The sequence below is a fragment of the Drosophila eugracilis genome, unplaced genomic scaffold (genome assembly GCF_018153835.1).
Source record: "Drosophila eugracilis isolate 14026-0451.02 unplaced genomic scaffold, ASM1815383v1 contig_353, whole genome shotgun sequence".
Lineage (NCBI taxonomy): Eukaryota > Metazoa > Arthropoda > Insecta > Diptera > Drosophilidae > Drosophila > Drosophila eugracilis.
In genome coordinates this window covers 633,814-658,379 of record NW_024573209.1, presented here as the reverse complement: position 1 = coordinate 658,379, position 24,566 = coordinate 633,814, and the positions used below count along the sequence as shown (strand labels likewise).

At 39.1% G+C, this 24,566-nt stretch overlaps 1 protein-coding gene across 6 annotated transcripts in view; it reads right to left on the bottom strand.

Moving 5' to 3' along the window:
* Positions 1–24,053, bottom strand: part of LOC108110733 — a 40,768-nt gene extending 16,715 nt beyond the window's left edge. For 2 of the 6 annotated variants that reach the window (XM_017219923.2, XM_017219928.2), the window contains exons 1-3: positions 23,738–24,053; positions 22,099–22,683; positions 13,756–14,025 (exon numbers count right to left, since the gene is read on the bottom strand). In XM_017219923.2, the coding sequence (XP_017075412.2) occupies positions 13,756–14,025; positions 22,099–22,536 (708 nt within the window). In that variant the 5' untranslated portion in view covers positions 22,537–22,683; positions 23,738–24,053. The remainder of the gene's footprint in view (positions 1–13,755; positions 14,026–22,098; positions 22,684–23,737) is intronic. The other 4 variants (XM_017219926.2, XM_017219927.2, XM_017219929.2 and 1 more) reach the window with 4 other exon arrangements.
* Between the last annotated feature and the right edge of the window lie 513 nt (positions 24,054–24,566).

Here is a 24,566-nt window from a genome sequence, read left to right as displayed (position 1 = left end):
TATTTTTTCGCTTTTAGCTGATGAGCAATTTAAATACACACGACGAGGAAGTGAATGTGCGCATCAGCGGCAGAAATGAAGAGAGGAAAACGGAGTGTATCTCTTGGCTACTTTTGGCACGACTCGCAAACTGATTCACAGGGCAAACAAAGGTGTGAAGAACATTAGGCAGTCAATATTAACAAGATGTTTTCGGCTAACAGGGGGCTTGGTTTAGTAAACCGCAAACTAAATTCCAAAATCAACTAACTGACTTTGAGACTCTCTAACCAAATTGGCTGTCAGTTAAATTGTTGAATCGGCAGGTGGGTAAAGTTTGTCCAATAGTTCATCCATCTTCATATATGTCCAGATACATCCAGCTACCAGGCTTTCCACTTCCGTTTCCTGGCCTGTTCAGTCAAATTAGCTTTGCTCTGCCTGCCTGCCTGCCTGCCTGCCGTTAGTTAGCCAACTTTCAGTCCTCGCTTTTGTAACACTCGTCTAGACTTTCGTTTGATTGAGCGATGCGATGACAAGAGACATCTCTGTCACGGCTGTTGCCAGGTCAGCCAACTGCCGGCTAACAAGCATTGGCATCTCCTGCCCCCTACCCCTTGCCACTTGCCACTGCCACTTGGGCATCGTGTTTTAACCAGCTCGCCACCACCACTCTCTCAGGTTCAATGCTTCAATTAAATTCGCTGTCAATCATTTTTCGAGCTTCACACTTTTGTTTAAAAAAATCGTGAACAATTTTATGAGTTGTTTTGATTAGGCGAAAATGACTGAAAGGTGTCTGCCAGCTAAATGGGATATTTTGGTTTTCACTTGTAATGTTAAGGGGGTGAAATTTTATTGAAAGCTGCGGTCAGTTTTAGGTATTTAGAAGGAAAATATATTAGATTCAAGGGAAGTTACGGAAAATGTGAGCATTCCTTAACCATCTTGGTGCATCTTCTTTCATTTTTGTTTAAATTATTAAAAATAATATTATTTTGAGGGCATTTTTGGGTGAGGGTAAAAGTAGTGAAAGGAGAACATGTACTACTTTCTATAAAATGGATAAAAATTACTCAAATATTATCTCTCCTTAAGTAAGTCTAAGAATCTAAGATAACATAACATAAGATGTCGTTTTCTTTTATGGATGTTGGAAAGGTTTTCCGTTTTAAGTCTACCTAAGTTTTCATTCAGTTTTTCCACTCTAAAATAGAATGAAATTTCAATTTTCTCTTTCATCAAACCGAAAAGAAACCTATTCTACTTACTCCCATATTATGGAAAGTAGAATCATTCCCATTTCATCTCTTTCTCACATTCTAAACATTCTAGTCCGATCACCGACTTCCGCTTCTTTGAAATAGTTCGCCTTAAGATTAGAGATTATTGATCTTGAATATTTTGCTTTCCTTTTATCATCGATTTACACCTTTGTCGCTGGGTTTGTCGCCCTATTCTCCTCCATTCTCCAACCTCCGCCCACTTTCCGATCTCAATCTTTCCGGCAGACAAAAGACGAACGCAAGCCAGCCTGCCCACAAGCCCAGCGATTTTGTGCCCCGGTCCGGGGCCGTGAGAACTGTGCCAGGTGAATATGCCTCGGCTGCCACTCGACCATTGTCAACAGCCAGTGGCAGGGAAAACTTTGCACTATTTTACCTATTTTCTTGTGCAATTATTTATAATAGCGCCCGGTTCTTCTGACATTAAGACCCGGGAAGCGATGCAGGTAGAACCCTACTCCTCGTACTCCTCCTTCAGACATTGTCTCGGTGTCCTGAGTTCATTAAGGGTAATGCATGCCAAAAAAGAGGGTGTTGGTCGAAACAAACAAAAAAGGATTGAAAGGAGAGACGGCACACTGTCTGACAAACCTACAGGCTGGCGCACACCCGCACATGTATCTGCGTATCCATGGGATGCCGGGATACCTTCTTAATGAACGCCTGTCGCCTAGCACCTGCTGCAGTTCTTAAGAAAATGTTCCCTCATTTGTCGGCTACCATATCCTGCAGGTAGGGAAGTGATTTTCCTTGGCTCTGACTATGGCTCTTAACTGTTTATAAATAATTAAATTGCAACCGGTTCGGGCCAGTAGTTGGGTATTGATTTTTTCAAAAAGGGAGTTGCTGGAGGAGTCTTGAGGATGAGAGTATACTAATCTATTGAGGAAGTTTTAAGGGGTATGTGATGGTAAGGTTTGCGGAGAATGCAGTATAGTTTTTAAGGATTTTTGATGATTTTCTATCTTAAAAACATTGGTCTTTGTAATAATTTGAGTAAAATCTGGTCTTATATCTATGTAGGATTTCACTTTGAAGATTTAAGATGGTTTCATTTTGAGTTTCCTAGCTTAGAATTTTGAATCTGTTTATCCTTATTATTTATATAATCAAAGATTAAGCAGACTTGACACAAAAGGAACGGATTTTCTGATGACTTAAGTAAGCCAATGGAAAGTCTTAACCAAACTAAATCATATGGAAAAATGTTCTTCTTTCTTGTTGCACTTTTTAAGACCGCCTTGCAGTCTGTCAATTTCTCCTAATTCATTGAGGGTGGGTGGTCTGACCCACAGAACAGACCATCTCAAGAACCTCCTAGGGGTTTCCCTTCCCAACGACTTCCCAACTTCCGCCAATCCAAGCCATACTACTTACGCTTCAGGAAGATATACATACATACCGCCCGCCCTGTGAGTGCACCAAACAGAAGTCTTACATGTGTTCCAGTGCTTTTGTTTTTACCGCCTGTCACATATGTCATAAGCAAAGTAAAGAAGTCTCGTATTTCCCAACAGTTGCTTATTAGCGTAGGTACTTGAAGGACCCTTGGCATCTGAGGAGGAGAAGGGGCAAGGTTGTGTGTGGGAAATACATGGCTATGTGCTTCTTGTTTCTTAGCCCCGCCCACTTTTTTATGACGTGCTAATGGGCGGTAAATATTTTTGTAAGCTTCATTGATTTCCAAGCATTGGGCATGGGTATGGGGGAATAACTCAAGTGGGTCATGTAAAATGAAGAAGCCAAATGACATGCAAGGCGAATGATAAATGGTTTGATATATGCAGAGCAAGAATATTAAATATAACAGTTTATTCTGTGTCAAAATAGGTAGATTATCACTTTATTAACATGATTTTTAAATAATTTTTTAAGCCTAAAACACGCACTTCCTATACCATAAGTTCGCCATCAACGCCCACCAGAAAAAAACCTACAAAACCTGCTGCTAATTTCAACACCTTAACTGTCCACAAATTAATAATTAATACACAAATATTTCGTATCATTTGCAGTGAGAAAACAAGTTGCTTTTCCGCCAAATGAAAATGAAAAACTGGTCAAGCGTTCGCGAGTGACATTTTCAAATGTGGCGAAAACGACTTTGGCAGCTCTCAGCCACTTTTGTGCTCGATAACTTGTCTAGAGAGTGAAATCGTTTGGACTGGGAAACTGGGAAAACTAGGAAAAGGAAAACAAGTGGCAGTGGAAAGCATGTGGCTCAAGAGATTTATCAGTGAGTCGTCTCCTGCCAGTCGGTATCATCATCATCATTAACCACGACGAGTCCTTTGTCATATTTTTATCATACAAAGGGAGGCAGGCAGAAAGGATCCATGGGAGCCACCAAGTTTTATGATAAATGAAATCTTTGGCTTGGTCAAAGTTTTTGTTGGTCTATTGTCCGTGAAAAGGAGTGAGGAGGGAATGGATGGCCTCTATCATTATTGTAATTTTCGAACAAAACACGCACGACTCTGGTTTCATTTGGACTCTGGCCAGGAATGGTATTTGGCCAGCTGACCGACAGACAACATGTGTGATTGATTGTAATTGAGGTTGGGAAAAGTTGTTGGTGTCAATGTCAAGAGTGAAACGGAATTGGTCCACATACAAAAAGCCGTTTGACACTTTATACATAGGCATTCTTCAAAGTTTTCCAAAGAATCAAAGAGGGTTTTAGCCATTAGTCAGCAAATCTATAGAATTTGCTGTTTTGTCAAATGGAAAATTGTAGTTAATGGTTAGGATTCCCCTCTAAACTTTAGTTGCTTAATAAGTTTAATACGGAACATCTGGTGGGTAACCCAATTATACTTCTAGTTTTCTGGCTGGAGTTCTGTAAAGTTTTGTAATTAGCCCAGCTTAGTTGACCCTCTTCACAGCAGTTAAGCCGAATTGTGGACTCATCTAATTAACACAGAAACCCTAGAAAACCCCCGGCAGAAACTAAATAAACAAAAAAATAATTTATACTGCCCATTAAAGATACAAAAAAATAAACAAAAACTTGGTTTTCTTTTCGTTGGCTTGGCCAACAATTTCACTTGCGAAAGCTGGCTGAGAAAAGCTAGAGAAGTTGAAGTTGAATTCGGAGTTGTGTGGCATTTCGTAATGGTCGGCGGGCGAGAAGCTCCAAATGCACATTAACACGTTTCAAAATGGGTTCAAAGACATTGCCAAATTATGGAATATTGTACTCGAATTATAAACAAAACAAAGTCTTGGGAAAGTTTCTCGATGGGCGGGCGGCTATCTGGAAATGTGTCAGAGTCAGAGTCAGAGAATTATGAATGAAATCACAATAGAAACAAAAAACCGAAATTACAGTTGAGTCTTTATCACAATGTGTATCTTGAACTACTTGAGCAACGATTACCCAAGAAAAGAAAAACTTTGAAGAGGGTGTCAAGGGGTGGGGTCTCAATTTTCAGGCTTATGCAATTGTCATTTGTCTGGTAATTACGACATTGAGAGAAAAGTTGTTATAATTTAAGTAAATATGTTAAAGGCTTGCTTTCTTTAAAGGTTTTTAATGAAAGTGTTATGTATATTTATCCCCAATTTAATGAAAATAAATACAGCAAACAGTGCACCTTATTTAATTGCATTTATTTACCCGGCACAGCTGATGATTGTCGCCAGGAGCAGCTCTTTGGTCTCTCAAAAGATGCGTTCGAGTTTAAAATTTCTCTGGTTTGGAGCCACAACATACAGTTGTTTTCATCGGCAATTAAAATGTGCCATAAGCGTGAATTTTAATTAATTTAATTGTCGAACAAAAAGTAAAAAAACAAACTCAAACGTTTACAGAAAAATGCAAGTTGGAATTCCGCGAAGGCCGAAACTCTGCACCAGATTAAGGCATTCCCCCCTGAAACAATTACCCGGCTAGATGACAGTCCTGCCCACTCACTAACTGACTAATTGACTTGGCTTCTCAACAATTAGTCTCGGCCACAACTTAGGCGAAAGTATCTCGTTTTTCGCGCTGCTTGTGTTTTGTTTTTTATTTGCCATAAATTTCCATAAAAGCAGGCTAAGCAGGCTTACTCATTCAAAAGCTGTCTGCCGGCCAGATCAGCGACAACTGAATCATCTGATGATCTTTCCCAAATACGCAAATCTACATATAGTATCTACGTATTATTGTATCTGCAGGTTGCCCGTCGCAGTCAAAACAACTGACGCAAGTTCATTCAAGAAATTTTTGCTTATTACGAATCAAAAATACATTTTCGTTTCTGCTTTTTGGCCAAATTGTTTCGAAACGTGATTTGTATGCAAATTGCAACTTTTAAATTTATTTTTGTGATCTTTTTTTTTTGCTTTTCTTCTTTTTTTTTTTTAATAAGCACCAAGCAAAATAAACTGTATCTGATGGATGCAAATTGCTGGGGCTCTGATGCTGCTGGGTGACATTGCGAAGCGTTTTTCATGTTAAAACATAAAAATTAAAATGCCTGCGGTTTGTATTTATGGTTTTGACTCCCTCCCCTCCGCTTTTTAGTCATTCGATGTGGTCTTCCGGAGTGAATAAATTTCATTAATGTGGCCAATCGTAAAGTGGACAAAATAGTCGAGTTGCTGCGGCTGATAGGTCAGTTTATCGTAAAATTCATGTTTTGATGCCGTTGTTGCCATTGTTTATTGTCTCGTTTTTCTCTCTCTTTAATAAATATATATAGGTATATATACAGCCGATTTTAACGGTTCTCCTTAACAAACATGGTTTGGGTCCCATACAATCGAATCGTTCGAGTTAAGCAATTTCGATTGAAATAACTTGCTTATGGCAATGCAAACTGGCTGTGGCTTTGAGTTTAATCTAAAAAGTTATTTGAAACATAAACAGATTACTCAGAGAGATAATTTTATAATAACTAGTGGCCAAATATGAATTTCGAAATATTCTTTTTTGTATTTTAAGTAACTTTTTGCAGGTACATTTAATGGAAGTTATGCTAAGTTTTAAGTGGAAAACCTCTTTCCTTCTACTGCCTAATCGAATTCCCTTTGAAGCTATTTAAAGCCCACAAATCTGCCATTTACTTATATATTTTCCAAATGGAATTGCCTGAAATGTAAACTAATTACCATCAACCCAACCCCTTGCCTGCTGAATCTTCCTCAGGAAACTGTCAAAAAGTATCTTTCCCCACTTGACTTTCACATTTCAACGCCATCAAGCGACTGTCAACACTTGTCTCACTTCCCCTTTTTACCAAAATCCCCTCCCGAATCGTAAATACACTTTTTTTCGACACCATGGAAGGGGCACTAAAAGTGTCATTCTTCATTTAAAGAGCTAATTTCTATGGTTTTTGCAAAATCATCAGCATCAGTCGGTTGTGGATTTATTTTGGTAAAAAAAAAACGTTTTTGCTTCTTGGGAAATATAACAAACTGACATTTGACATTTAAGTTAAGTGGCATGCCACTGAAAACTGTTGCAATCCCTCAAAAAAGTGAACCATTTAAAAGTTTTGTCATTGATGTTTTGGGGGGAAGAGAAAAGAAAAACAAGTGCTTAGGATTTGATGGAAGACCGAAAGTCGGGCAGTTCAGATTTTTCCAGTTAATTTAAAGAGAGCGGGAAAAGAGAGCAGTTTGCCTTGAGGGCAATTTAGTGCCATTGTTCTTTTGGCTCGCTTTTCCCCGCCTTGCCTCCGCTTTACTGCCCTTTCTCATCTTCAACAAGCCGCACTAATGAGCGTCATGGCATGCATAATGCAAAGGCCCACCACCACCCACAGCAGTAACATAATCGCCGCTGTCAAGTGCAGCGCTTCGCATGAGGGGAAAAACGGCAAACAAAAAAAAAAAAGATACAAAGATACTTCCTTGTCCAAGTGGGTAGAAGGCAAGACTCAGAGAGCCGAGAGCTCCACAGTCGAGTGCGCACACACCAAACTAATGACAATATCAAATTACAAGCGGAGCAGCTGGAAAATTTGCATGACACACTTAGGCCCAGTCAAGTTACTCAGAGATACTAAGATACTCTGATACTACTCAGACTGGTGGCAGGGAGTGGTGTTTACTGGGTGGCTTTAATCCTCAGCTTGTCCACAACTTCAGCTTTTGGCTGGCAGTTTGTCAATGACTTGTTAGCCAAGGCATTTTCTCCCAGCCATGGCAATTTCTAAACAGCCAAGCCAAGCAACTTTTGTGCAGAAAATGAAAGTAATTTGCAAAAGCCACGAATCGTCTTCTTAAATCAACACAAAAAGATCGTGTGCTTGGAGAGTCGTCAATGGTTGGATGTTGAGCATGAAGCAGAGGAAAAATAAATGTTAATGTAAAAATATATTTACAAGATACACTTTGATTGGTGATTTTATGATATAGATTTAAGTGGTGGTCTAATAAAAACGATATAACATGCATCTACTCAGTTTTCATTCCTAAAATATAAATTATTTCTACTAAAAATGATCATTAAATGATCTTTCCAAGTAATCAGCACAACAAATAAGTTATATACTTCTTCATATTTATCCAAACATCAGCTTAACTGACCACTAAATGCTGTTAATTCTTACTTTTATCCAATTTTTAATATCCACAAAACATAAACTTCTTCCCACATAATCATATTTTCCTAAACATTTTTGCTCAGTGCATTAACTCGCATGTGAAAGTCGTCGAGGGTCGGTACGGATCGGCTCGAATCGAATCAAAACGGATCGAAGTTGTGGAGGCCAAGACTCAACGAAAGTGTGTCCAAAGACCAGACTAGATGGCTAATGAAATTAACTCCGACTTGGCTCGGCTGGTTGGTTGGTTGGTTGGTTTCCTTGCTAAGCCGGTAAATTGGGACGACCGACTGACTGTTGGCGCCTAATTGAAATGCTGAGGAGTGCGCAATGACAAACAGATAAGAACTTGACAAATAAGGAAGCCAGTTATAAAAGCCAGTTTGACGATTTTTCGATTTAAGTCTGCCAAATGGTCAAATTAATACGAGATAAGGTCTTGAACTAGTTGAGTGGGGAAAAGAAGCCTAGGAAAATCCTAAATAAAATCTCTTAAATCTTTGTACCTGTTTTCCAAAAGTTATAAGTTCCTAACGAAGGAAAAGAAAGAAAATCTGTAAAAACTCGAAAACTGGTAATTTCTTGCTTTTTAAACCTTCAAAAACAGTTTTTCCCATCAAATCTCGTTCTCTTCTAAATTGTGAACAGGAAATAAATGCCCATCAGGGTATAATTTCCTCATTTCTCACGATTGCCGAAGCTTCTGCATTCGAGTGCATCATTCACATGTGGAGCACCTTCGGCGGGCGTATCTATCTCTGCCCCTGTGTTGCATGCTCTTGCCGGGCCAAACAAATTAACTTCCTGCATGGTTATCTGGGCCCACCCAATTAATCAAAAATCAAAACTGGAAAAACATCAACACAACTAGAGGGGGCGGAGAGCAACATTCACGCGATCCATCTCAGCCCAATGGATTCCCATTGATAGCAGCTCAAGTGCTTCCTCCTCCTGATCACTTGGAATGTTAAAGGTGCATTACTCACGTCGTCGATAAGGCAATCAAAGAACCACAAACTGAACTTAAGGCAAGGCTATATGAAAAGCTTTCCGCTAACTGAAGTCACCGGAAGATCAATGTCAAAGCGAAAACTTACCTAGAAATAGAAGAAATCGGAAAAAAGAATGTCAATAATTTGTTGGAAAAATGAGTCAAGTGCAAAAACCAATGAAAAAAGCCAACAAGATCACCAAGCGGAACCAGAATATATATGTATATAATTGTGTGCATATATGCATTCGACTGTGTATGAGACATTTAATTGAGTGCGAAATTATTTATAATTTTTTATTGAGAGTTAGCGAACTCTTTCAGGCGCCTTAATTACCCCTGCAAATGGTTGCTAGAGATGGATCCTTATAGAGATCATTGCTCTTGTCTTCTATAAATCGTAATTAGCAATAAAATACAAGAAGATGCTTCCTTTTGTTAGTTTTAAGCTGTCAGATTCGATTTCTGATGCCTGATGTCTGCTGTCTGCTGTCTGTCGAGGATGGCGTAAACACACAGACCGTATGCCACATGCAACATGCATTGACCCTGAGTGTGTGGTGGCAACAAAGCGTTGCATTGTTCGCGCCCGATGAGAGAGTGGCGTTTGTAATTGGTATAGGGGGCTTCGATCCGACGGCGGCTTTCATAATTAATAGAGGAGTTTTCGAAAGGCGGAAGTTATGGTTAGTCATCCCAAAACCAGACGAAGAATCTACTCCATTCTACCTGCTGGTAGTCATCTTTTCAGTCTTTCATCTTACAAGGTCTAATCATCGCCATAAATAACTCCAAAATAATTCCAGCTGACAGTCGAACATTTTAAATGTCGCCTCTAAAATCAGCCCACAACAACATCAAAAATCAATAAACAAATAAATAAATAAGAAAAAACACAAAACTTGAAATATTTCTCGAGTAATTTTTCCATTTTTGGTAGCTCCAAAACCAAAAAAGGTTAAACTATTTTTTTCCTTAGCCGTTCAGTGTTCGAGCGCGTGGCCAAAACCAAAAAACTCTGAGATCTACTCTACTAACGTAAATTTGTATAAGATTTTGGTTTTATTTTTGTTTTTTGCCTGGCAGGCCAACCAAAACTTATCGTTAGAGTTTTTATCTTATCTCTTTGGTTGCAACTTTTTCTGTGATTTAAGTTCTCTCAATGCAATTTCCAAAGATACAAAGTTGCGTCATCGAGAAGAGAACTTGTGCCTATACAGATACAGAATTTCAGTTGGGAAATGGTGGCTTTTTGTGTAAACTCTTAAGTGATTAAGGTCAGGCCGCTAATTAGCAAGAAGACCAATAAATGAAAGTGGGTGAGTTTGCGGGTGCCGCTTTGAAGTGCAATTGCAGTGTGGCCGCAAATTGAGTTTAACCAAATAGTCGAGCTCTGGAGTTAACTAGAATTTCGTCATCTTCTCTTCTATACATATATACTCCACTATATATATACTGAGCAGTTGTTCAACCGGCAACTACTTTGTTCTCTGGCGCCCCCCATATCGATTTCAATTAAATATTTACAAGCGAGAAACATGTGGCTGGCCAAAGTTTCAATGCATTTCCCCAACCCAACTCAACCGAACTGAAGTCATCAAGGTAAACAGAATTAATATCAGTTGAGTTGTGGCTGAATCCGCTCCTCTTCGAACATCACATGTCGCCTGTGGCAGAGGGCGGTGGAAAAATAAAGGAAAACATTCTCCTGTCATGGCCCGAAAAATGCAACAAAAGCCAGTTGAGTTCGTCTGTGGCCTCAGTTCGATTCCAGGGGACAATTGCAGGCCAGAGGTGCAGCAAATGGGAAAATGGAAAAGTGGAAAAAAATTGCAAAAGGAATCAAGTGGAAATACCCGGGGTACCAATATCAATAGCCATGTCCCGAGCCATTGTTCTCTATCCAAAGGCAGCTGTCAGATTGCCGAGTTGGATTTCAGTTTTCAGTTTTCGGTTTGTTTTCATTTCTATTTTGAAAAATTCTTTACTTCCGCTCTATGGAGTTGGATTTTAGTGCTGATTTATATGTGGCATTTCTGTAAAGTGAATCGTCGTCCTATATATATATATCAAATATGATTTTCTAGCTGCCACAGAGAGAGAGATGGCTTTGAATTGAATTTTATTTTATGAGGCAGCTCTCTCGGTTCCTTGCCGTTTTTACAGCCACTCTTTTTCCTCTCTACCACTCCAATATAAATTGCCTTTATATAGATTTTGTTGATGCCGCGACTGCATTATGAGGATATTATTATTCCCCCGACTTTCCTATATATACTTTTTTCTCCCTTTGTCTGCCATTTATCTTCCTGCGGCCGAGTTTGTCTGGGGCGAACCTGTTTGCCTTGGAGGCATATTGGTCTCCTTCTGCTGCTCTATAAATCGAATCATGTAATAACATAAAAAGAAGCAAATTTGATTGATATCGTTTAGCCACTTTTATGTAAGTCAAAAGCTTCAACCGCAAAATTTCATTAACTTTCAGCAGCTGCCCGCATATCGAACAGCAGATGCCATAATTAATAGCCATGTTTTTCCTTTTCGTTTTTTGCCTTTTTTCATAGCGAATATAAATAATAGACAGCCGGCGGTTGGCGAAAATTATAATTACAAGACCTGCGTGTCCGAACTGCTAAGCGAGGATCTGTGATGAGTCAAAGAGACTTTCTGTCTTAAGTTTTTTTTAGATATGTTTAAGGGGCTAACTTCCTTTAGATATCTTTATTTTCATTATTTAATTCCAGTTGATCTGACATCACACCCATTTAAATGACCCACTTGGATCGCCTAGTTAAGCCATCGATTGCCATTCGCCGGGCCTACATTCACTTATCAATCATAATTTCCCCCTCCTAAGCACTCCACTTAGATAAATAGCAGCTCTCTAACCACTCGATAAATCGAACGTTTTCCATTTTGTCTTGATGTGTGTGTTTTTCCGCAGTACTTGGCTTTTGACTCTCCATTAAGTTGGCTCAGAAGATGACAGATAGCCAGGTTCTTGATTTCGCTGGCGGCCAAAATACAAGACAAAACGTCAAGCGGAGATCTCGAAATGAAATTGAAAATTACAGTGTGGTTTGGGGCAGACAGAATTGGAGATGAGAGCTTCATAGTTGGGGATGTTGGATAGTGGAGCGTTGTAACTGGCCACTGGAAACCGGTTAGGCGGTACGAGCATGCGCCGGAAAACCTGTCCAACGATTCGCTCTGCCCCAAGCCATGAAGACAATATAATGGCTCGAAGAGTCACAGCCGCAGCCGCAGAGTCGTCCAATGGCGCATCAATTATGTTAATGAAGCTTCGAATGTGTCTTGATATTGAGAAGAAGTAAAAAAAAAACAGAGTTGTTCAGGTTTTTTCTGCTTTTTTTTGTTGAAAATTTAGCGGCCGGCTTGGTTTTCAGCTTTTAGCCGGTTTTTCTTTGTTGTCCGCCTAAATGTCAGCTGCCGAACAATGAACCACAAACGACCAGAATCCTAAAATGCAATTTGCATACGTCGACCTTTGCCTACACCTTCACGCTTCTTTCAGATGAAAACTCCACATCTTTTCTCGCTTAGAGCGTTGTTTATGCTGTTACCATATCGGCCAAAAGATACTTTTGACCCTGAGCTGATTTATCTTAAAGCTTATGACAGCCGCACGTAGCTGACATTAAATGGCTGTCCGCTGTAAAAAGCTTGTAAATATTCTCGGTGAGCCATTTCCGAAAGTTGCACACACAAATGCCAAGCAAAATGTCAAACTAAATTTGTTGTGATGTTGCTGGCACAGCATGAAAATACTTTTATATATTGTACATATAGTATATATAGGAAAACAAGTATAGGAAAACAAGTGCGGTTCGTCTAAAAAAACAAAAGGGGGTTGAACTATGGGGTTGAAAATGTTTTCGGTAGCTTTTTATGGTGCATTTTTGATGGATGGTGGGAGAGTGGTTTTGATGTGTGTTGTGTACAGTAAAAACTATATGGCTCTTTTTTAAATTAAATGCTAGTTTGGTATAAAATTTTGTTAGAGGAAGTCTTAAACTTTACTGTCCTTTCAAATTATTTTAAAAATTTGTAAACAATCTAAAAAATAGCTCAAGGCTTTCTGTGTTTTGTACTTTGTTTTTCAAATTTCAAAAGCAAATTTCTTTAAAAGCGTCTTTTATTTTATATCAAATTATAATATTTACGATTAAAATTAAATCACCTTCTTCTTCGTCACTTTCTTAACTATAAGTTCGTTGAATATTATGTCACTAAGATATGATCTAATTTTAAATTCAATACTCTATTAAGTTCCTTTATTATATTTTCTTTGCCTTTTTGATTCATTTTGAGTTGTTTTTTTGTAAAATTTAGTAACACACTTCCTCTTTATCCAATTTCCACTGTAGTTTACTAGCATAATACCACATCTATAATACCAAACCCCCCCCTAATGCTCAACTTTGCATGCATCATAAAGTTGTGCTTACTGATTTCGTGGTGCACTTTTGTCCCTTTTTCTGGCGTTTGTGCACTGTGCGGTTGCCTTGGCAAAGTCAATTGCTGGCATTTTGCTATGTCGTTGGTTTACGGAGATTATTATTATGATTATGATTATTGCATTCATATATATGTTTTTTTTTTCTACTCGACTCTCCGCTTAATGCCGCATTGAGCTTTCAAGTGTTTTTGTAGATGCATTCAAAAATTCGCCATGGCTTGAATATTTTGCTAGGGAAACGAAAAGCTTAAGCTATTGTGTAACGAAACCAAAGTCAAAGATCCATAAAACCATTAGCCAAGATCAACGTAAATTAGCTCTTAAAATAAAGGCGGGAAAGTGCCAGTAAAAAAACGAAGATAAAGCGATTTTTCTACTATGATTGAAAGAACCAAGAGCCAAGAACCAAAACCAAGTCAATCCAAAACCATGCCAATAAACTCTATTTAAGATGGAAATTATCTAAGATTTAGTTCGTACCATATCGGGCCTGAAGTACACCTGTTGCGTATACATAGAGCTTTTCAGCGAGGACGTCTTATCCGGGAATAGAATGCATTTGCCGGGCATGGAGGATGTTGTTGATGCTGTTGTTGTTGTTGTTATTGTTGCATTTGGTGTCATATTCGGATGATGGCCCACGCCCACATCGGTTTTCTGGGCGGTCAGGCTGCTCGTCGAATTGACTTTGGAGGCGTGCGAGAGGCGTTTCATATGCGTCCACATCTGATGCCAGGGCGCCATTTCTTTCTAAATTGTTTTTGCGTTTTTCCCGAACCCCCCCGTTGTTTATGGGAGTTTTTCATTTGTCGGGTGGGAGTGGTTGTTGTTGTTGTGTTGTTTTTTGTAGTGGTGGGGGTAAAGGTAGAAACACGGGGCGGGGTAGATATATATTTTTGTTTGCGGTTATGTAAGACAGAGAGAGTGTTTTGGTTTTGTTTTTTTGGAGTTTTTGTGTGGGAACGAAAAAAACAGAAATAAATTGGAGTTTTATTGTCAATTTAATTGTTGCCAATTTTCGAATAGAGAAAAACTAAAATATTTTTATATAATATATAGTTTTTGATATATTTTATGTAAGCAATAAAAGTTGTAGTTGGTAAAAAGAGACTTAAATTGGTTTTTGAATTTTTCAAATTATATAAAGAAAGGTTTTTCGAATGAGAAATTTGTATTTATTGGGGGGCAATACTTATTATAGCTATTAAATATTACCAAAAATATCTCAAAAAAACATAATTTTATTTTAATATTCCCAAAACATTTCCTTGCTAAAGTCTAAAAATGGAATGAATCATAATTAACCTATGACAGGGTTACATATTTTTCTACACAGTGGTTAAGTTATGTAAACGCCACACGCACTTGGCACCCACTTAGCAGTCAGCACCCTCTTGCCGTTCCACTCCACAGTTATTACCACCCCCAACCGCCCAACTATGATGTCATACGCGCTACCAATTTGAATTCTATTTGCTTTTCAGCGGCTGTAAATACCAGGGCATGATGTCAACTTCTGGCCATTGGCTGGCGGCTCATTGCCGCCGGCGCTGAGTTTTAAAGTAACAAGAATTCCCCGATAAGAGCCAAAGCCAGTGTGCTAACTAGACTACATCGATTGATAAGATTTTCGAAATTAATCTAGCTATTTTCTAAGATAGCGTTGACTAATTTCGCTCAGTTAGAGATAAAGATAGTGATAGAGAGAGGCAGGGGTAGAGCCAAGAGGGGACTGAAATTCCAAAGAAAATTTATGAGTCCCAGATGTTGAGGTAGGTGAACTATTAATAGGGTTGAACTAATCGATCTATTTAAATGAGTCATTCTTAAAGGTGGAGAGTGGAGAGAAGGAGAAACTTTAAATTTTTCATTTAGAAAAAGCAAAAAGCTACATTAAAAAACCTATTTTAATCTAAGAGTTTTATAGGTTATCCTAGGAAACTAGTCTGGTTACTACCATGATGAATGTCTGCTATCCACAAATAGCCATAAAACATATCCCCACACACGACTCACCTTAATGATGTGTGAGTGCAGCACTCCTTGGTCCTATTATACCATTAAAAGCTCGTAAAAAACAAAGTCTAGGCTGGACAACACACCTTCATTCACATCATCATCATGGCCATTATTATTATCATCATCATGGTCATTATCTTGATCAGCGCTATTTACGCTGGAAACCCCAATGCGGTCGACAAAATGCATTAAGAGTTCGTGCCCTTGTAGCGAAAATGCGGTTATGGTTAGGGGGTCGCTCCCTGGGTATCCAACAAACCCTTCTTTTTTTCCAACAAAAAACTAACCCCCCCCATGTTGCAAGCACACACTCGCAAACCTTCCACGCAACTCGCACTAATCAAATGAAAACAATTTCCGTTTGTCATGCAAACGGTTGCAACATCAACCTACCGCCAAAAAAAGAGTAAAGTGCAAACGCAACCATAACGAGTGGAGAACGGAAGCAATGAAAATGGTCAGCGCACTGAGAAACTTTTATGTATTTTTTAAATATTTTTTAAATATTTTTAACATTATTAGCAAGCTAATTTTAAAAAGATAAACTTCATTAACACATATTTTCCTTGTAATTAGTTTAAAATCTATTCGGAAAACATTTTTCTCATTTCCCAAAGTTATTTTTTTCAGTGCACCATGCGTGCTCTCGTATCTGTGGGCTTGAGTTTGGGCCTCTGTTTTAGGTTGCCCCATTCGGGGGCATTGTTGCTGTTGCCATGACCCCTGTTCCCCTTTGTTGCAGTTCTCCCTCTCTTCCTGCCTACCCGCTCTGTGTATATTTCTCTTTTTATAGTATAAACAATTCATTAAAACGGGAAATGGCAATTATAAAGAAATTATACACAAAGAGCAATGAATAAATTCAAGGAGAGGGCGTAGAGGGGGGGCGTGGCGCCGGGAGGCCTAAGTAGATATTGCTGATTTCTGCAATGTTTTGTGAATATTTAATGTGAAGACAGACTTTAAGTGAGGCAAGTGCATGATAGAGCCCCCCACAAAGTTGCTGCAACTTGGGAAACAAATGCTTGCCCCGACTCACGCATTCGACTTGCCACAGAAAATGTAGCTAAGAAACAAAACAAAAGCAAAAACTGATTGCAATGCGGCTGTGTCTTCCACATCATCATCATCGTCGTCGTCATCGTCTTTGGGTGCATCTTGTTGCCACGCCTCGTTTAACTTGGATGAGGCGTGGCAAGAGATGAGGGGGTAGTGCAGGGCGCTTAACTCAATTGCATATGCAACATTTCGCTGCTACAAACTGCAATCTTGACTGTGCCAGCATGCAACATGTTGATGTAATATGCAAATTGTATGCAGTTGCCATTGTCTCGACAGATTTCCTAAGAAACATTTCTCCTCCTGCCAGACATTGCTGTCGTCGTCGTCGTCGTCGTCGTTGTGGAAAAATGAGGAAGCTGCCAGAGCGGGATCTCAGAAGCTTTCGAGCATGGAAGTAACTGTCATAGCGAGGTGGATGATCTGGGAAAATCCGCAGAAATGCAGTTCCAACTCAACGTAATGGATGAACAGCAACTAAAATTAATGTGTTCTACAAATTGGTTAGGCTATGAATTTCATTTGAAAAAGTGTGTCAGGTTTTCTTGCAAAAAAATTCATAATCTTTAACAAACAAAAATGAATAAATAAATTTGAAAATAAATACATATATTAGTAAACATATTTATCTTCAAATTTCTTCTATTTTTTCTTGTTATTTGTATTAAAGTCTGAGTAAACATTTCCCTTTAATTTGTTTACTCACAAATTTCCAAAAAAAAAAAGCAACTGCTGCCCTTATCGACAGCATGAAAGTTTACCATATGTTTCTTAAGGCTTTTCCCGTATGTGATGTGAAAAATGTTTGAAACAAATTGAACCATTTGCTGCTTAACAAAGGTCAGCCCTTTCACACTCAGTTTTCTCAAACCACCCACAAGATACCCCTTTCGCTGCCCTCCTCCCCACCAAATGCAATCAATTTAAAAGTTGCTCTACATTATGCCATCTCCACGCACTTAATGCAATCTATCAAAATGCATTAAGAAAAGAGAAAAAAACAATATTGCAGCTGTTGAGCACTGGAAAATCTTTTTGATTTTAATTTAAATTCAAGAAATTAAGCAGAGTTTTAACTTTTAACTATAAAAGTAAGCTTAAAGTCTTTCCAACAAAGTTTGGTAGTTTAAACTTAAATAGAGTGAGTTCCATCTTATTTTAAACTATATTTCTCTTCCAAAATCCACTATAAAGTGTATTAAATTTCTTTTCAGTGTGCTTTTTGATGTCGCTGTTGAATTTAGTGGGTCACTGTGGAGCAGCTTAATTGTGATATATCACTTTACACGCCCGAAGAGGGAAACCAAATTGAGATATGTAAAATAAAAAAAAAAAAAACAAAAAACAAAAAACAAGAACGAAACATCAAAACGTTCCGACAGACCCAGTAAAACCAGAAGCCACAGAATATTAAATGCAATTGTTCGGACTGAAAAAATGTAACCCAAAAATTGTAGCTTTAAGACGGGAAGTCCCCCTGCCAATCCGCTAAAGGAAAACATTTTTCCATTGGCATTTCCTTTTTGCATTTGTGATTTGCTCCCCTTTTACCCCAATTCGCCGACGAAAATTGCACTTCTGTGTGCCATTTGGTTTTGCTGCCTTGACTGGAAAATTCCCTCGCGTGGCTGACAGCAGCTGTCCCAACCACCCAACCACCCCCTACCGCCCATTTTCACATCCCCATCCATTTGAAGAGCCTATCAAAGCTACACAGCCTCCCAGCCAGCCCATCCCCCCTTTTATTTGCATTAAGCCTGGCCATTTATTTGTATATTTTATTGTAGAGCATATTTTCCGCTAAAGTTTTCCTCTCTTTTTCGCCTTTATGAATGAAAACATTCGAGGGGTTGTCTGTGGGGAGCCGAAAGGGGCGATGGGCGTTTTCTTTTAGGGGGTGGGGCTGTGGGGTTGAATGAAATGATTTTCTCTGTATTATTTTGTTTGGCTCGTTTTTATTTTTACGCATTTCTTGCGTGTCGTCTTTGAAACGCTTCTGTCTTTCTTTTAGCTCTTTTGGTCTTCTCACCCTCCCAAACGCCGTTGTTTAGTTTTCTTTTAGTTTTTCCGAGGCGGGTTTGCTCTATTTTCCTCGCCGATAAGAGTAATATATGAATGTGTGTGCGTCGCTCACTTGTCTCTCGATTTATTCAACGATTTTTTTTTGGGGGGCCTTGCGTGTGCGAAGGCAATTCGGAGAGGCAAATGGCCAAACGACTCAAATTACCCCGGCTGCAGTTTGGCTTAACCCCCCCCACGGTTTTCTATTTATTTACCTTTCGGCGGTTACTAGGTCTACTGTTATTGTTGTTCCTCTACCCAACAATCGCCCCTTTCTTGGTTGGGGTTTTTGTATGCTTTTTTTCTATTTTTAGATAAATTTAAGACTGGCTAATTGAAGAAAAGGGTTGAGATAGGGTTATATATGAAGATTACGCAGTTTTTAAGTTTGGGAATGCTTATCTGCATATCTGAGGTCTAGATATGATCGATCGATCAAAACCAAACAGTCGAGTTGATTATTAAGATCTATACTGTATATATAGGCAACCAGCTGATTCACTCAATGATTTAATAATAATCATTAAATCGCTTATATCATTGGTGTTTCAAGTGCACTTTATGAGTCACTTATAGGTTCCTCGGAAGGGGAATTAACATTAGGCCAATCCCCTGAAAAATATTAACCTCTGATCTTAACTTTCTCATTTCGCCTGCACTTCGTCATATACCTCCCGTCATATATCTCCCAAAATGCCCCCAAAAACCGGACTCATCCAAAGGCCCAATGCCCAATGCCCAATGCCCCATGTCCAACTCAAAACCCAACACTCGACTGCATAACATCAAAACACTGGCATTTGCTGACCATTTCTAAGGCCTCTCTGCGCATTCAGGCATGTAAAATACAAAAACATGTATTTCTCATTTATCATTCTATTTTTTGCTAGCTTTTTTTTTTTTGTAATTTGCTTGCAAAAAACAAAAACACACAGCCAGAACATTTTCACATATTCGTGGGGAATGTGTAGCTGTTAAATTGAATTGCGCGCCAAAAGAGCAGAAAATAAATTGACATTGAATGTAAAATTTATTGAAATTGTTTACGTGGCACTGGGTCCTACATTGTCGAGTGTCGTTATGACAAAAACATTGTACCATATCAAAAAGCTAAAAGCAAAAAAAAAAAAACTGAAAGAGATTTCTCCTCTCGAGGTCTTTTCACTGGAACCACCTTTCTGCTCCAGATGCGCCCTCAACTTGGGCCCTTCTGCAACTGCAGCCGAGTGCAACGAGCCGCTGCAAGATGGACATGGTATATCTTCCACTTCCACAATGGGTCAAACATTCATACTCATCTCATATATATATATATATCTCAATGGAAATCCGGCTGGCACGTAGAAAAGCTTGGGCATTTTCACTCGTAACTCCTTGGTTTTGTTTCTATTTTTTGGTCTCTGGTTACCAGAGGGGGTTTTGTCTTCGCTCTGCGGTGTCTGCCTCACTTTTGCTCATATTTCGCATGGCCAACTAACGGGCCGCGTTGTCTTTGGGCCAATGCCTTTTTAAGTGTGACTAATTATGACTCGGCTGAGGTGTTATTTTCTTGCCGCGAGTTCAACGATCTGGGACTGCCACTTGACTCTCCAGAGCCCCCTCCCCTACCCTCTGCAGCAAAAAGGGCTGACCCACAATCGTTTTTCAGACCTCTTGCGCAATTTGTATCGATTTCGTGAGGCTACGGAAAAAAAGTCCTGCAAGATTTAGGAGACCAAGGGGGGCCAGCTATTGACAGAGTTTACTCCCAAAAAATAAAAGGTGGAAAAGTTGGCTGCAGTTTCCCAACAAGCTCAAGGGGAGAGAAGGAAATTATGCAGGCAATTTAGCCCGAAAACTCTTACGTACAATTTGTTACGAGTTGACAAGGAGGGAGGCTTTGCCTGTATCAGGTAATCAGTCTTGACTTGGCTTTTGAGCTCTGCTGCTGCTGCTGCTGCTGGTGCTGGCTAAGGGCCAAACAGAATTGATGATGTGACATAAGAGCTGAACTTTGCCAGCACTAAGAGGAAGTTATTTAAGATAATCAAAGCACTAAATGTGGGAAAATATAAAGAAGACAATCTTTTCAATCATTTTCATTCATTCTTTGGGCAAAGACTTCCCTTCACAGATAAGAGTTCACCAAATCCTATCTACATTTCATGTTAGCTCTTCGCTATCTACGAGCGTAACATTGTTATTGTCTACCTAATAGATACATATACATTTCGCAATTCATTATCTCAGTTTATGTTTTCAGCCATGAGCCGAGGCCAGCTACCTGAGAGAAACCTCTCGGTTCTAAGCTACCTGACCCTCCATTTCCATATACTCGTATGTATGCAAAGAGAGTGAGGGATACCGGGGAACTTGGTTATGGTCCTCGGTGGTAAGCTTTAAAGAAATAAAAATGAGCAGAGCCTAAAGAGGCTTTTGCCAGATGATGATGAGACCCCAGCCTAGTCAAGATAAAAAACCGTCAGCGATAAGAGCGTTAACAAAATAATAACAAAATAAAAAGCATTTACATATAGCCAGAAGGTCGTGTTCGGACAGCGAGAAAAGTAGCTGTTTCCTCAGCATGGTAAGTCAGTCAGTAACCTATAGCCTGAAGGAGGGGGGTACTGTAGCCCAAGGGGAGGGACTTGGGCCATTAGTGAAATGGCCCTGTCAAGAACTGCGGTCTGGCCAACAGAAGAGAACAGAACAGAACAGAAAAAAAGAAGAATATGTATATGGCTTATTTGGTTTAGGCCATCCTCCTAACGTCTGTTCAATTTGCCTTTTCCTCTTCCAACGCGCTTCATTCGGTTTTAGTAGAAGGTAGCCACTAATTTGCAGCATCACCAAGGCATTTGTTTTGGTTATGGACCAAATCTAATAAGAGCTTTATGAGGATGGAGGAGATCGGATATCAAATTGAACATTAAGGGGAGTATTTGGATTGTCCAGGCAGCCTAAAATACTTTAAGATACTTTTAGAACCTGTATTCATCTTTCTTCATCTTGATTTGACAAAAATATTCATCAAAACTATTTGATTTTATCTAACTAATGTAAGAACAAGTCATTTAGGCTCTAACGATCTAAAAGATCACATTTTAGGGACTTTATGGAGGATGATGTAAGCTTTGGAAAAGTGGAATTTGAAGAATTTCTTTAGCTGGAATAACGATGCTACTTCAGCCATTTAAAAGATTTAAATTTAGTATGATGTAAGCTCTAAATAGTTGGCTTTCTGAGAATTTAACAAATTTCTTTGGCCCGAATGCAGACCCTCCCTAGCCATTTATCAAGCTCTCAAGGTATCTGAGAATTATTTAACGAAAAATTTCAATAAATTAAAAGATAAAAATATATGTTTCGACCAGATAGCTTTCAGATGAGTCGCAGCGATAGTAGACTCGGCGGTACTTGGGCCTTCATTATCACGTAGGCTTTTCTCGATCCCCCATCTTAATTGTAATTTATATCCAACGAGTATGTGGAATATTACACTGAAGGAAAAAGGTGATGATGACAAGTGGTTAAGAATCTATTTCAAGATTTGTTATTTTCTATTTTCTTAAGAAATAAGAAGATGTTGTCTTATTAGTTAATAATTTAAGTTATTAGTCTAAGATCTATGAGAGATCTTTAAGAGAGACAATCTTATCTTAATTTCAAGAATTTCTCTCTGTGCTGAGTTTGCTGTAAGCTCACCTTGGGATCCAAAATGCTGCGCTCCAGGCTATCCTCACGATTCATGGTTGTGGCTGTGCTGCCGGTGCCAGTGCTGCTGCCACCGCCGCCGCCGCCACCGCCCCCCACACTACTGCCACCCCCCTCCCGTTGACTGCTTCGCTCCCTCTCGCGTTCACGCTCCTGCTGCTCCAGTCGAAGACGAGCCCGCTCCACACGCGCCAGTGTCGGACTGTCCAGAATGGAGGGTGCCCGCGAGGGGGGACGCGAATTGTTGGCTCCATTCGTGTGCAATTGCTGCAATTGTTGTTGCAGCTGCTGTTGTTGTTGTTGGTGAAGCGTCTCGAGCGTGGCACTGTTGTTGGAGGAGGTCGAGCCGGGTGTGGGCGTGGCCGAGGACGATGAGTTGGTCATGGTGGCCGTCGACGTTGTGGAAATGGATGTGGTGTGCATGAGCATTTTCCGTTCTGTTGCTTAGACTATGTTGAAGGTTTTTCCTTTGTTTTTTCTTTTAGTTTTTTAATAGTTGGATCGTTGAATTTAGCGGTAACTTAACTGCAACGCTTGCTTATTATTTATGGGGGAATGTTGCACTTTTCGAGTTGACTGTGGGTGGGAGGAGAAACGAAGGGAGGTTTCCATTAGGTTGGGTGTCTAACAACGGGCTGATTTTTAAGAAAATATCAAATAATTGATTGCAGTAAGTTTAAGTTTATTGCCTGTCTAATGTGATTTTTATTAAATATAATTCATATCTTTATTTAATTTTTCTCTTTTTTGTTGACTGGCTCAGCTCACTGCCAATAAAGTTCTTCTCTCCTGCATAGAAACTAGAATCTAACATGAAAAAACCAATAATAAATTACAGTCGCATTACTTAAATGCAAATCTAATTCAAAAATCAGTTTTCCAATCTAACAGCATTTCCCTTAAGTCCCTCAACTCCTTAACTTAAACCAGCTAAGCCACCTTTTAGAGCTCAGTTTTTAAGCTAGAACCCCTTGACACCTTTCGTAATTTATGTCTGCAACAATTGCATTTCTTATCACTGCTATCCATTCCGCTCACTTAATTTATGACTCCTCTATCTGAACGCTGGCAGCCGCCAATTTTGGCTTGTTATTATTGCCATTTTCCTTTCAGCAATCCACCAAGGAGTGCAGCCAAACAAAAAAGAAGCATAACGAGAAATAAAAACTAAACTAAAACCAATACAAGAGCGCAGTCAATAATTTTCACAAAACTGGTTTTCTTTTTTTTCGGGTTTTTCGGTCTGGGCAGGTCTCTAAAGTCTCTGTTGCAGGTAGTTTTTACTTTCGCACAATAAACACTGCGTATCTTTTGCTTGGCAAAGGGGGGTAGGGGGTTTTAAGGGAAATGGTAGGGGAAACTGCAAAGTGCATGCCGAAAGATACAAATGTATCTTTTTTGCTTATATATATTTTTTTTTTATTATTCTTGGGCACTTTTCAAGCAGTTTATTGGCCGGATCAGATCAATTTGTTTGCTGACGTCGGTTTGGGGGTATTATTTATATTTTCTTGGCGCGTTGCTTTCGCATATGGGATGCCAAACACGTTTGTTTTGATATTTCCGCTGACATATTAATTCTTGAATTTGGTTTCTTTGGCTGATTGGTTGATTTCTTGGTTGCACATACTTCTATAGGTTAATTACAATTTGTTGGCAGCGCGTCGCGTCGCATTTCTTTGCGGTTTGTCGGAGTTTGGCGCTTGTGGTTTTGGCAAATTGAAAAAACCAATTTTGCTTTGGGCCAAAATTTTATTTTCAAATTGTATTTGTCGCGCAAAGCAAACGAGCGACCGAAGCGAAGGCTTACTGTCCACGCGAGCTGCCCGTCGATGACTGGCGCAACGAAAACTGGTTTGCCATCGCGTCCTATGCATCGGCATGCGGTTGTTGCATCGAACATGTTCGAGAGGCGAACAGTGGGCTGAACAGTGGGTCGATTGGAGTAAGCCAAAAATTTGATTCACTTGAGTTACGTTACATTTTCTTTAAAAATTCATCGCTTTGCTTGTTTTTAATGATAAATCACAGGCCAATGGAATAATTTTATGAAAAAATGTGTGACCCATTAAGAAACATATTTAATCCTACATTTAGTCATAGTAAATAAACATTATTAAGACTTAAAAAACATTCAAAACACATTGAAAAAATCATTTCATATCATCATTCGTCGGCAAAAACAGAATTTATAAAAATATTTCCTTGTACAAAAATTCGAATTTAATCCATTGTGTAGAAATGGATTTTATATGCATTTATAGTTTACATCATTATATCAAGTTATTCGATTTATTATATTTATAATAATAATTTTATGTTTTTTTAATGATATATATAAAATATATAAATTATATATATTTTTTTCCTTTTCTTTATGAACATAATTTTTATGCTTTGCTAAATCGGAATCTACCCACTGTGCGCTGTTCGAGTTGTTTTGACAATTTCCCAGTATT